This window comes from Aedes albopictus, chromosome 1, assembly GCF_035046485.1.
Source record: "Aedes albopictus strain Foshan chromosome 1, AalbF5, whole genome shotgun sequence".
NCBI classification, from domain to species: domain Eukaryota; kingdom Metazoa; phylum Arthropoda; class Insecta; order Diptera; family Culicidae; genus Aedes; species Aedes albopictus.
Window position 1 is genome coordinate 273,643,523 of NC_085136.1, and position 13,449 is coordinate 273,656,971.

At 41.7% G+C, this 13,449-nt stretch overlaps 1 protein-coding gene across 1 annotated transcript in view; it reads left to right on the plus strand.

The window, feature by feature from the left end:
* LOC109429313 (cyclin-G-associated kinase) overlaps positions 1-11,854 on the plus strand; it is a 37,438-nt gene extending 25,584 nt beyond the window's left edge. The window contains exon 5 of the mRNA XM_029860438.2: positions 9,579-11,854. Within this exon, the coding sequence (XP_029716298.2) occupies positions 9,579-9,689 (111 nt within the window). The 3' untranslated portion in view covers positions 9,690-11,854. The remainder of the gene's footprint in view (positions 1-9,578) is intronic.
* Positions 11,855-13,449: the final 1,595 nt, after the last annotated feature.

Here is a 13,449-nt window from a genome sequence, read left to right on the forward strand (position 1 = left end):
TAATCGCGACACGAACCACGGTTTCACTCGTCATTTTTGAAGGCAATTTCTACGCGATTTCACTGAAACGGATTTCTACCGCGTTGCGTCGATCGTTAACTGAAAAATATTTCGAATCGGGTAGTCAGGAAATCACTCCCTAACCATAAAACGGTTCCAAGCTAATTTTCGTTAGGAGAACGAAACTAATGTTACCAAAACAGGGCTCTGTTTTCTCGTCCCCGGCGGGGGAGGAAAAATGAAAATTCATTATCACTTTTAGTTGGGCGCCAATTTGTAACCTGGTAGCTCAGGGATACAGGGTTTGGAATCTACAGGGTCGTTTTATCTATGATATTGGGCATGAACTTTCGGCCAGTCAGCAGAGGGGTACATGGATAAGAGCAGGAACACTGGAAAAGATGTCAAATGGAAAAATCGTAGGAATATACACTGAGTGGTGAAATAAACTTCCGCAAAGAGTAGGGGGGGGGGGGGCGCTCGAAAGACAAAACTCCTTTCACTAGAGAATCACAAGGACGTCGAGGCTTGATGGTTCTTTTTCGAACCCGGGAAAACGAATCAAGGCAAAATAGTGGAATTGCTATTAACAAGGCTCAGCTCTTAAAAGAATGACCAGGAAAGCGAGTTTTCTTAACACTACATATACATGTTTATTGTGACGTCACAGTTGAGGAGTTATACTTGCGGTTTAGCGGTCATTTCAGCAGTTTGATGCTGGACGGTTGTTGGATACTAGTTGACCGGCGAACTTCGGGGCCGGACGAGGGTCGGGCGGTCGTCGGAAGGTTGTTTGTAGGTGGTCGGATGTTGGGTGGTCGAAGGTCTTCGGAGCCGGACGGTTGTTGGGCCGACGGGCTTCTGGGCCGGACGGATTTCAGACGGTTGTCTGACGAACTTTGGGGTCGGACGAGCGGGTGATCAATCCGCTCATCGCGGATATTGGCCAACCGATGTTGTTGGATGATTGGCTTGGGTCTGGTGAACAAGATGGCGTCTACCATATCACCAGTCGGAGAGTGTGAAACGAGCACACAGAGTCATTTGCTGCGGTAGGCATTCATGCGCGGTAGAGTGGTCCGGAAACGGCGATTCAAGATTCCTGCCGAAGAAAGGCCACAAAAGAAAAAGGCCCGATTTCTGGACCTAACCACAACACATTAAACTCCTGTGACGTCCACTAACTCGGTTTTTAACAATCATACAATATTCTCACTCAAATTACCTTTTTCTTGTTTTTCTTTTTAAATACAGTAGTTGTGCACTCTTCAATGGTAGTTAGACTTAGGCTTTTAACTGTAACAGTTTTACACATTAACATTTAACAAAATAGAATAGTTTTACTAATACACTAACCGTATTGATTTTATCCATTTTAACACATTTTGTTTTCCAATTTTACTAATCGGACTAATTAGCACTTTTTTACTAACTTGTACTAACAACCTAATTTTAAGAGACAAAACACAGATTAATAACTGTTCCACTAGGACAATAGTTTTTTTTTTTAACCTCACATTTACTAAAACGTTACACACGCGCGCACTACAATTACGTACAAGAATTCACAGCAAAAGAGAGCATTTTCTTCTAACACCCATCTTTTTATACTCTCTGGTACTAAGATGTAACATAAAAATCTTCATCTTTAGTTTCTAGTTTTATTCCCCACCCTATTTGCATATTCTACGCTCGCTCCATCTGATTGCGAGTATGAAAGGGCTAAGTAATGTTTTGGCCCCGTTCGTTCAAACTGCTCGACTCTGTGAAACCACTCAAATCTGACAGTTCGATAGAATGAGTACCGTTCATAGATTATCGTTTGTGTTATTGTCAAAGGGCGTATTGATGTCAATCAGGGAATTTTGGATAGGAATTGGAATTATTGAAACTTTACAAACTTGTGGTGGAGCTACAAGCACATTTTGGAACCGACGGTTACAAAGGTGTGATGCGACGAGCCGGGCTCAACAGCCGGGGAACGATTTTCACAAAATCCGGTCAATTTGTGTGCTTTGCGGACGACATGGACATTATCGCTAGAACATTTGGAACGGTGGCAGAACTGTACACCCGCCTGAAACGCGAAGCAGCAAAGGTCGGAATGCCTCAAAAACAAAGTACATGCTGGCAGGCGGAACCGAACACGACCGGATCCGTCTGGGTAGTAATGTTACGATAGACGGGGATACTTTCGAGGTGGTGGAGGAATTCGTCTACCTCGGATCCTTACTGACGGCTGACAACAACGTGAGCCGAGAAATTCGGAGGCGCATCATCAGCGGAAGTCTACGGGCTCCAGAAGAAACTGCGGTCGAAAAAGATTCACCCACGCACCAAATGCACCATGTACAAAACGCTAATAAGACCGGTGATCCTCTACGGGCACGAGACATGGACCATGCTCGAGGAGGACCTACAAGCACTCGGGAGTTTTCGAGCGACGCGTGCTAAGAACGATCTTCGGCGGTGTGCAGGAGAACGGTGTGTGGCGGAGAAGGATGAACCACGAGCTCGCTGCACTTTACGGCGAACCCAGCATCCAGAAGGTGGCCAAAGCCGGAAGGATACGGTGGGCAGGGCATGTTGCAAGAATGCCGGACAACAACCCTGCAAAGCTGGTGTTTGCAACGGATCCGGTTGGCACAAGAAGGCGTGGAGCGCAGAGAGCACGATGGGCGGACCAGGTGGAGCGTGACTTGGCGAGCATTGGGCGCGACCGAGGATGGAGAGCGGCAGCCACAAACCGAGTATTGTGGCGTACTATTGTTGATTATGTCTTGTCTTAATCAATGATGCAAATTATCACCTCACTATGGCTCATCACAACTCATCAACTGTATATTTATCGCGTGCGATTGAACTGTGCACTGATCAGCGATGACCAGCAGCAAAGAGGTGGCAAAACGAACATGATGTAAATAAATCACAAACGATTTTGCACACATCTGACTGTGCCGCCACACGCTCGCCCGAACAGCCGAACCATACCGAATAGGTTGGTTTGCGAAGCTACGGCACGAACGCTCGACACGCACACAGAAGCAACATTCGCATGTACCGATACCATACTAATAAAGCTTCCAGCCAACGATGCTTCGCGATAAGCTGTCGACAAGCATCGAAAGCGATGAAAAGAGATGCTTGGCTAGAACGCAACGGCTCAACGGTGAAAAGGAAGAGTCAACTATGCTGATCAGTGTTGAGCCCGTTCGTGTGCTACTCGTATGGGAGGTTGATTGAATAAAGCGAGGATGGGTGAAAACGTATTCGTTGTCGAAAGCAAATCGTATTATTTCGCGAATGTTTTCATCAAATAGCAAGCTTGGTCTTAATGATGTTGAACAAATAAATGTATGTATGTAGATGGAACAAATTTTCCAAATGGAGGAGAACGTGCTTCTGGAGCCGACCTACTGATGATGGGCCGCGGTGTGCAACCTCAGCGGCGGCCTGTAATTATCTCGGCTACCACCAGCAGATGATCAACGAGGACCTGCACAAGCTGTTCAAAAGTCACTACTCGCTGGAAGAGTCAGTGGTGGTAATTCCGCAGGAAACAGCAGAGGAGAAACGTGTCCGTGAAATACTGGAGCGAACCACTAAACACGTCGGTGACCGTTTCGAAACCGGACTGCTGTGGAAACCAGACGATCTATGTCTTCCGGACAGCTACCCGATGGAGCTTCGTAGAATGAAGCATTTGGAGAAGCGACTTGACAAGAATCCGAAGCTGATGGAGAACGTCTGCAAGCAGATCGACGATTACTAACAGAAGAGGTACGCACATCTCGCTACCGCCGAAGAGCTGGCCGGTGCCGACCAAACGTGGTACCTGCCGATCAACGTCGTTCAAAATCCGAAGAAGCCCGCCGAGAAATTCAAGGAATATTCATAAACTCACAGCTGCTGTCTGGAACGGACATGCTCGCCTACTTCTGAAGGTGCTCTGAGGCTTTCGCGAAGGGCGGATTTCCTTCGGTGGAGACTTGAAAGAGATGTTCCACCATCTGCAGATTCGCTCCGAGGACAAGCAGAAGCAACGTTTCGTCTTCCGAACAGATCCGCAAGAACCACCACAAATCTACGTCATGGATGTGGCGACATTTGAGTCGGCGAGCTCCCCCTGCTCGGCCCAATGCATTAGGAACAGAAACGCAGAAGAGTTCGTCGCTCAATATCCCGAAGCGTCGGTGGCCTTAATACGTAGGCATTTCGTCGATGGCTACTTCGACAGCGAAGAAAGGGCAGTGAAGCTGGCGCAGGAAGTCCGGTTCGTTAACAAACAAGGTGGATTCGAAATCCGCAACTGGATTTCCAACTCGCCAATAGTTCAGAGCAGTCTAGCATGGCAAGAAGCCAGCGCTTGAAAATTGAAGCGTTTTATTTATCTTAGACGAATCAAAATTTGCTCTTCTTTTGACCGGCGCTTTTCAATCCAAAGCGGTATTCTAGGTATACAAGGCTATTGGTGATTTGATGTTGCATGAAGAAGAAGAAGAAGAGCGATGTTGTTTTGAAAAATCCCTATCCCTATAACACAGGGGAAGATTTTAAAATGCCTCTATAAAATCTAAAACAAAATCTTATTAAAAACGGATTGATGTACGGTGTTAAGACTTTGAACGGACTACATATTGAATGTATAAATTTAAATTTAACATTTTTTCTAGATGAAGTACTTAAATTGTAGTCCGTCCAAAGTCTAACACGGTACATCAAACCATTTTTAATTCGATTTTGTTTTAGATTTTATAGAGGCATTTTAAAATCTTTCCCTGTGTTACAGGGATAGGGATTTTTCAAAACAACATCGCTCTTCTTCTTCTTCTTCTTCATGCAACATCAAATCACCAATATACCTTCATTGGCTAACATGCTTCTGAAGCAAGTGAGAACGGGAGCAATAAAAATAATGAGTGAGAGTGAGGAACGACGATTCAGCGCTATGCGGCTCTTTTGAGTTTGACCAAAAAATTAATCCACTGAATCATTTACGCATCTTCAGTCTCACCGCAGCAAGTGAGAACGAATGGTTTAGAGTCAGTTTGATTCACCAGCCAACCGACCGATGAGGAATAGTGGTCGCGGTTGGTTCGGTTTCTCTTTGCTCCCTGTGCGTGATCGTTCGTTGTGATGGTTGGCGTTGATAACTGATAACTGATCGTATTTTTCATATTCGAACGGATTCAAGCACTGAAATGTAGTATCCGGACGGTGAACGTGCTCCAAATGAGATACAACATATGTATGAGTATAGGTTTTGAGTAAGCCGATCAGAATAAATAAAATATATGGATGAGTTATTCCGTGACTATCGGCCTAACCAGACGTGTTCTTTATATCGCCCGTATCCTCTGTGATGATTTTCCCTCTTCATCTCCCATGGTTTGGGAGATGTTACAGTGGCGAACGAGGATGAACATTTTATGTGCTTTTTTGGCAATATTTTTTTTCGTGATGTTGCGTGCATAACAGTAGTGAAATGATTGTGAAAACCTCGACCGTGTACATTGACGGACGACCTTAGTGGTTTTTTGTGTGTTTCCTTCGATTTTGTTTAACCACGTCAACCGCATATTGTGTAAATTATGTGAATTTTTGTAACGGCCATTTATGTATACCAACGTTTGTGCAGAGACATCCATGTAACAACGCATTTTATAACAAAAAAAAAACACAATTTGTAGTGTATTTTTTTAATGTTTTGTGTGTGATTGTTTTTTTTTTATCTCATGGAGCTTATGCGCATTTTTGGTACTTTTTTGGAGGACACTGTAACACTGTAGCAGCCGTGATTTTTGCCATGCATCGATGAGGATCCAACGGAAAAATGGCTAAATTGCCCCACACAATGCATACGTTTGCGTGTGCGTGACAGTAGTTTGACACATTTCCCATGGGAAAACTGTCAAAAAAACGCAAACCTCGACGGAACGGACGCTATGTGTTCCAGGCTTAAGAAAGTTAACGAATCCCGATTTTCAGCTGATGTACCTGTGTCTTTTGTTTTGGCGAGAGTTTTTGTCGAGTTTTGTGTTAGCTAAATCAGCTGAATGCTAAACACTTTTTTCCGGCAGCGCTTTATTTTCATACAAAGAACGACTTTCTGTTTCTAAAGCTTTTGTCTCTTTTTTGCCGCCAAACATTTTTGGGCGCTGTTGCGAGGACTCCGTGCTATTTTGCGAATGCAACACACCGTTGCTGATTTTGACAAAGATCAATATGACTGGAATTTTCAACGGTTAAGCGATTTTTAGGCCACCGAGCTCTTGCTTGTGTTTCCGTTGTACATAAAAGTGTGTTTAGTAAATGCAATCCTGCAGTGATTTTATGATTTGTTTTGCTTCTATTGGTGTGAATTCGTGTTTTGATGTGTACCATTACCCTGCTATCGCATGTTTTTTTTGCACACATTTTTTGCGAAGCCTTTTGTTCGGGTGCGAATTGTAAATGTGACATAAAGGAAGCAATTTTACGACGTTTTAATTTTACATTTTTTTTGTCGTTGTGGTTAGATACTTGTTTCATGTTTGTATTTTTGTCACCAATCTGTGTCGAAGCTTGTTTTATAATTGCGCTTCGTTTTGGCTAAATTGTTTTTGACCATTGCAAAATTTGCTTTGTGTTTTTCGACAGTTTTTTTTTCAACAAAAGCGTTTAAATGGATGGTGTATGCAAACAGAAAACTCTTGTGAAACTATTTTGTCGGTGTCGTGAAAAGGCTATCGATTTTGAGAGTTTCTGTATATGACAGCTTTTGGGCTTGACCGTGCCACACCGCAACGTTTTTTTTTTCGGTGGTAGAAGGAAGGATTACCACTCTTTAACAACGACGATATTTGTATGCTGTTCTTTGAACCTGGATTGAATGCTGAGTATTCCAGGCTTAAGCGGATGGAAGCTGAGGCAGAAGAGCAACTGTGCAGTATTCACCGACTTATAATCAGTTTAAGTGCAGTTTTATGTGTTATCTAGATAAATAATGTAATGTTATCTTGAAGCAAACATTTAACTCCGTGATGTTATTTCAACGCGATTTAGGTGTTAGTTCAAAGTGATTATTAAAATTAACTAGATTAAGTATTTATTTGTGTATATCGTGATGTTTTCTACAATCGCTGATTAGTAGAGTTCCGAAATGTATATGTGTAAATTTTATGTAAATACTGCTGTATATTCACTTAAAGGATGAAGGAGTTGTAGTATCCGGACGGTGAACGTGCTCCAAATGAGATACAACATATGTATGAGAATAGGTTTTGAGTAAGCCGATCAGAATAAATAAAATATATGGATGAGTTATTCCGTGACTATCGGCCTAACCAGACGTGTTCTTTATATCGCCCGTATCCTCTGTGATGATTTTCCCTCTTCATCTCCCATGGTTTGGGAGATGTTACAGTGGCGAACGAGGATGAACATTTTATGTGCTTTTTTGGCAATATTTTTTTTCGTGATGTTGCGTGCATAACAGTAGTGAAATGATTGTGAAAACCTCGACCGTGTACATTGACGGACGACCTTAGTGGTTTTTTGTGTGTTTCCTTCGATTTTGTTTAACCACGTCAACCGCATATTGTGTAAATTATGTGAATTTTTGTAACGGCCATTTATGTATACCAACGTTTGTGCAGAGACATCCATGTAACAACGCATTTTATAACAAAAAAAAAACACAATTTGTAGTGTATTTTTTTAATGTTTTGTGTGTGATTGTTTTTTTTTTATCTCATGGAGCTTATGCGCATTTTTGGTACTTTTTTGGAGGACACTGTAACACTGTAGCAGCCGTGATTTTTGCCATGCATCGATGAGGATCCAACGGAAAAATGGCTAAATTGCCCCACACAATGCATACGTTTGCGTGTGCGTGACAGTAGTTTGACACATTTCCCATGGGAAAACTGTCAAAAAAACGCAAACCTCGACGGAACGGACGCTATGTGTTCCAGGCTTAAGAAAGTTAACGAATCCCGATTTTCAGCTGATGTACCTGTGTCTTTTGTTTTGGCGAGAGTTTTTGTCGAGTTTTGTGTTAGCTAAATCAGCTGAATGCTAAACACTTTTTTCCGGCAGCGCTTTATTTTCATACAAAGAACGACTTTCTGTTTCTAAAGCTTTTGTCTCTTTTTTGCCGCCAAACATTTTTGGGCGCTGTTGCGAGGACTCCGTGCTATTTTGCGAATGCAACACACCGTTGCTGATTTTGACAAAGATCAATATGACTGGAATTTTCAACGGTTAAGCGATTTTTAGGCCACCGAGCTCTTGCTTGTGTTTCCGTTGTACATAAAAGTGTGTTTAGTAAATGCAATCCTGCAGTGATTTTATGATTTGTTTTGCTTCTATTGGTGTGAATTCGTGTTTTGATGTGTACCATTACCCTGCTATCGCATGTTTTTTTTGCACACATTTTTTGCGAAGCCTTTTGTTCGGGTGCGAATTGTAAATGTGACATAAAGGAAGCAATTTTACGACGTTTTAATTTTACATTTTTTTTGTCGTTGTGGTTAGATACTTGTTTCATGTTTGTATTTTTGTCACCAATCTGTGTCGAAGCTTGTTTTATAATTGCGCTTCGTTTTGGCTAAATTGTTTTTGACCATTGCAAAATTTGCTTTGTGTTTTTCGACAGTTTTTTTTTCAACAAAAGCGTTTAAATGGATGGTGTATGCAAACAGAAAACTCTTGTGAAACTATTTTGTCGGTGTCGTGAAAAGGCTATCGATTTTGAGAGTTTCTGTATATGACAGCTTTTGGGCTTGACCGTGCCACACCGCAACGTTTTTTTTTTCGGTGGTAGAAGGAAGGATTACCACTCTTTAACAACGACGATATTTGTATGCTGTTCTTTGAACCTGGATTGAATGCTGAGTATTCCAGGCTTAAGCGGATGGAAGCTGAGGCAGAAGAGCAACTGTGCAGTATTCACCGACTTATAATCAGTTTAAGTGCAGTTTTATGTGTTATCTAGATAAATAATGTAATGTTATCTTGAAGCAAACATTTAACTCCGTGATGTTATTTCAACGCGATTTAGGTGTTAGTTCAAAGTGATTATTAAAATTAACTAGATTAAGTATTTATTTGTGTATATCGTGATGTTTTCTACAATCGCTGATTAGTAGAGTTCCGAAATGTATATGTGTAAATTTTATGTAAATACTGCTGTATATTCACTTAAAGGATGAAGGAGTTGTAGTATCCGGACGGTGAACGTGCTCCAAATGAGATACAACATATGTATGAGAATAGGTTTTGAGTAAGCCGATCAGAATAAATAAAATATATGGATGAGTTATTCCGTGACTATCGGCCTAACCAGACGTGTTCTTTATATCGCCCGTATCCTCTGTGATGATTTTCCCTCTTCATCTCCCATGGTTTGGGAGATGTTACATGAAAAAGGCCCAAGGACCTTACAAGAAGTGTGAATCGCGTTTCCTGTCTTTACCGTGCCAATGTATTACCCTATAGCTGGACAAACCGTATGTCACCAGTGTTCGAAGACCTACCAAGTTTTACTCCTACTTATGTGTCTACTAAAAATACATACTTGTTTTCTTTTCTTCCAGCACACCGGTACCGACAACGAGAGCATGGCGAAGCTGATCTTCATGGAGCTGAACAACGCCTGGAGCGAGTTCGAGAATGACGCCTCACAGCAAAATCTGTTTGCAAACTAGATTCAATTATTCTCCCTATGCATACATACGTATGTATATGTATCTACACGTACGACGGTTACTAACTATTCTACACTATCCCTAACCTTCTTCCCGCTGGCTTACACACGTAAGACATGAGAGAAAGAGAGAGAGAACGCGCTGCATTTGTTAATGTTGTTGTTACACAACACGTTCGTCTTGGAGTTTCGTTTCTACGGTTAATTTCTACAAACATTTCGTGCAGTGAACGTTTTCCTTTTGATCGGCGATCAACGAGCAGAGCTGGCGACATCTTTTACCGATCTAGGACTAACATATTTTGTTCGGTATGTTCGAATTTACATTTTGCGATTTTAGCTTTCGAAGGAGGGTCACTGATTGCAACTGATTTGCATACTTAGTGGTTAGAAAGACTTATCATATTATGTTTATATACAAAATATACGAAGCTCAATGAGTTTCCCTTATTTTTTTTTGAATCAGCAGGTATTTTTCTAAAATTCTTGGTGGAATTCTAAGGCGAATTCTATCAGGATTAGCACCGCCAGGAAGCATGTGCTTGAGAATTCCTGAAATGGGGTTGTTACAAATGTTGATTAAATCCTTCCAGAATGAAACAGTTCTAGAGAAATGTATACATTCGCAGATATTTTGAATACTCGATACGACAGTCGATTCAAAAATCTAATGATTGGATCAGCTGTGGCATTCTCGTATAGCCAAGATTTGGAAGAATTGTAATGCAGCATTTCGGGAGATGTTTTATGAAAAACGTAAAGAAAATTTCCTGAAAGGATTTTGAAAAATATTATTACAGATTTCGCAAAAAATGTAATCCTTTTTGTTGAGTTGAGTATACTTGGCCTTAGAACTCTGTTCAACAGCTCCAAAGCTAAACACATTGAGATTAAGTAAAATCAAAATAAAATATAGCGATGAAATTTAAAACCTACAACAAAATATACTAACGCACTCTCGGTGTTATTATAGGCTCTACCCCGTGCGGCATAATGCTGTTCAGAATAATGTCGTTTGACATAAAACAAAGTTGCTCCTTCCTTGCGGTTCGTAGCTATATGCCAGATGGCATTATTCCAAATTGCGTTATGCCTAACGGGGTACAGCCGCTATTATAGTTACGACAACAAATAAACCAGCCAATCACATTCTGTACCCCACAACAAATAGCAATGTATAAAACAAACATAAACTAAAAATTAAAAGCCCCGTTGTTAAATGTGAATGTAACGATTACTAGTAAGAACTCTTAAAATACATCACATAGCTGAATCAAAGATGCAAATGTTAAGTTATTAGGGAGCATTCATTAAACGCTTAAGTGCGGTGATTCATTGCCGCTGTCGATTCCAATCGGATGAGTGCGTCGAGGAACGATTAATAGAGGAAACATAATGAAACTGTGATTGATTTTCAGAGAGAATGCTTACGAGATGAGGTAGATGAGAAAAGCTGAGCGAGTTGTGAGTTTTAGAGAGAATTGATTTCATTTGCTCAGTTGAAAATGTAATAAGTGTATCTTAAAAGCGGAGGTGACTCCTGTAGCTCCCATATTTTTCACATTCACATTTACTTGAGCCCTGATTAGCTTTAAGAACTGTGCTCCTACTCAATGCAATGAATTTCCCCCCGTTGATTGGTATTACCCGGTCCAAAACACATGTGATGATTGTGGAGCATTCCCAAAAAAAAAAACAATCTTTTGACTTTTCGTAATAATTCAACGTCTACGGATGTTGCAATCGAGTTTCAGAAGCTCCAGTGTGTACTTTGTACCATTTGTTTGCATCTACAGAAACAATTCGACCCGACTGCTGTAAACATAACGTACCGTCAATAGAAGCTGAAGTAAAGCGTAAATACATATACCTTGACGGTTAGGTGAAGATTAAAATAATGTGATGAGATGTGTGTACGAAGGGTGGTATCGGACAAGGAAGGATTGTACAGTTGTGCATCCGAAGTTTTGTTCTCTTATTAATAGCAAGCAAAATAATAAGTGTGAGAACTTCTTAAAACGCTGAGTTGCAATCCGATGCGCGAATAGGTTATTCTTTAACATATAGATTACAACAGACATATACTATTTATGAATGAAGGAATATATAATAGTTGAAATATTGCTGAATGAAAGCTGATTAAAATTATTCAGAAATGCAAAACTAGTCACAGTTTTCAATACGTGCAAACATATCCCAAAGCCCTTATAAACAACGGTGATCCTCAGATCACTATATCGTAGTTGGTAAGATTCGAGCTCGGTATGGAGTATGGATCAGTATGATATGCGGAGGTTTTCCGAAACTGTCAATGGCGTGCGGAGAAAAACAGCGCCTTTTTCCGTCATGTAAAACGATCGGGATAGAAAGAAGGTCAGGTGAAACAATGGTGGCTACCAAGAGGAGAGAGCAATTTGAGGTATACTGCCTCCATTCGCATAACAGTCGCATGTGAATAGGAAACTCAGCAAACATAGGACTGTTATGCGAATAGGGGCAGATAGTTGAACGGTGGAAATGGAACGGCGACAGACAGAATTCGTATCAACGAAGATGGACAGACTGTGGAACCTCCAACGCTAGACGAGGTCAAGACAGCCTTGAAAGGTTAAAGAACAACAAGGCTGCAGAGAAGGACGATCCTTCGACCGAGCTTCTCAAGCACGGTTGAGATAGCTGTATCAAATCTTAAACCGTATTATATTGAAGATACAATGGGTAAGGAAAGAACTGCCTACTAGTTGATTGGATGGTCTCATTTGCCCCCTATACAAGAAAGGTCATCGACTGGGGTGCGTGAACTACTGATGAATAATACTTCTCAACTCAGCGTACAAGATTTTGTCCGCAATTCTAGATAACAGGCTGAGGCCGATAGCCGAGGCGGTAAACGCACGGGTATTCAGCATGACCATGCTGAGGGTGACGGGTTCGATTCCCGGTCGGTCCAGGATCTTCTCGTAAAGGAAATTTCCTTGACTTCCTTGGGCATAGAGTATCTTCGTGCCTGCCACACGATATACACATGCAAAATGGTCATTGGCAGAGGAAGCTCTCAGTTAATAACAGTAGAAGTGCTCATAGAACACTAAGCTGAGAAGCAGGCTTTGTCCCAGTGAGGACGTTACGCCAAGAAGAGGAGAGAGAGAGGAGGAGCTGAGGCCGATTGAGAGGTCCTTCGTCGGTGAATGTCAGGCGGCTTTTCGGGAGGACCGATCAACGATGAATCAGCTGTTCTCCCCTTCGGTAGATTCTCGATAAATTTCGGGAGTGCAACTTGCAATGCAGACTCATCTGTTTATTGATTCCAAGGCGGCGCACGATTCAGTGAAGAGAAACGAAATATTGCAGATTCTGATCAAACGTGTTTTCCGGCGAAGCTGATTCAATTGATGCGTGCAAAGCTTGACGGATCAAAATCAAGCGTACGGGGGTTGCGGATAAAATTTCATCATCGTTCGTAACATTAGACGAACTGTAGCCGGGCGATGTTCTTTCGAACTCACTGTTCAACATAGCACTGGAAGCAGCGATAAGGAGAGCTGTTGTGTAAAGGAGCAGAACCATTCTCATACGAATGATGATCAAACTACGCCCAAAACTTTCCGCCATTAACAATGCACGTTACCGACGACCGCCACGGTACAACCTAACTAAAGCGACTGAAGAACCCATTGTTGCCTCAGCATACACGCAGAAGCAGCATTGCCAGACGAGGGAGAGCTCGATGTGAGCCATCTAAAAGATTGCTGAAGTACAAT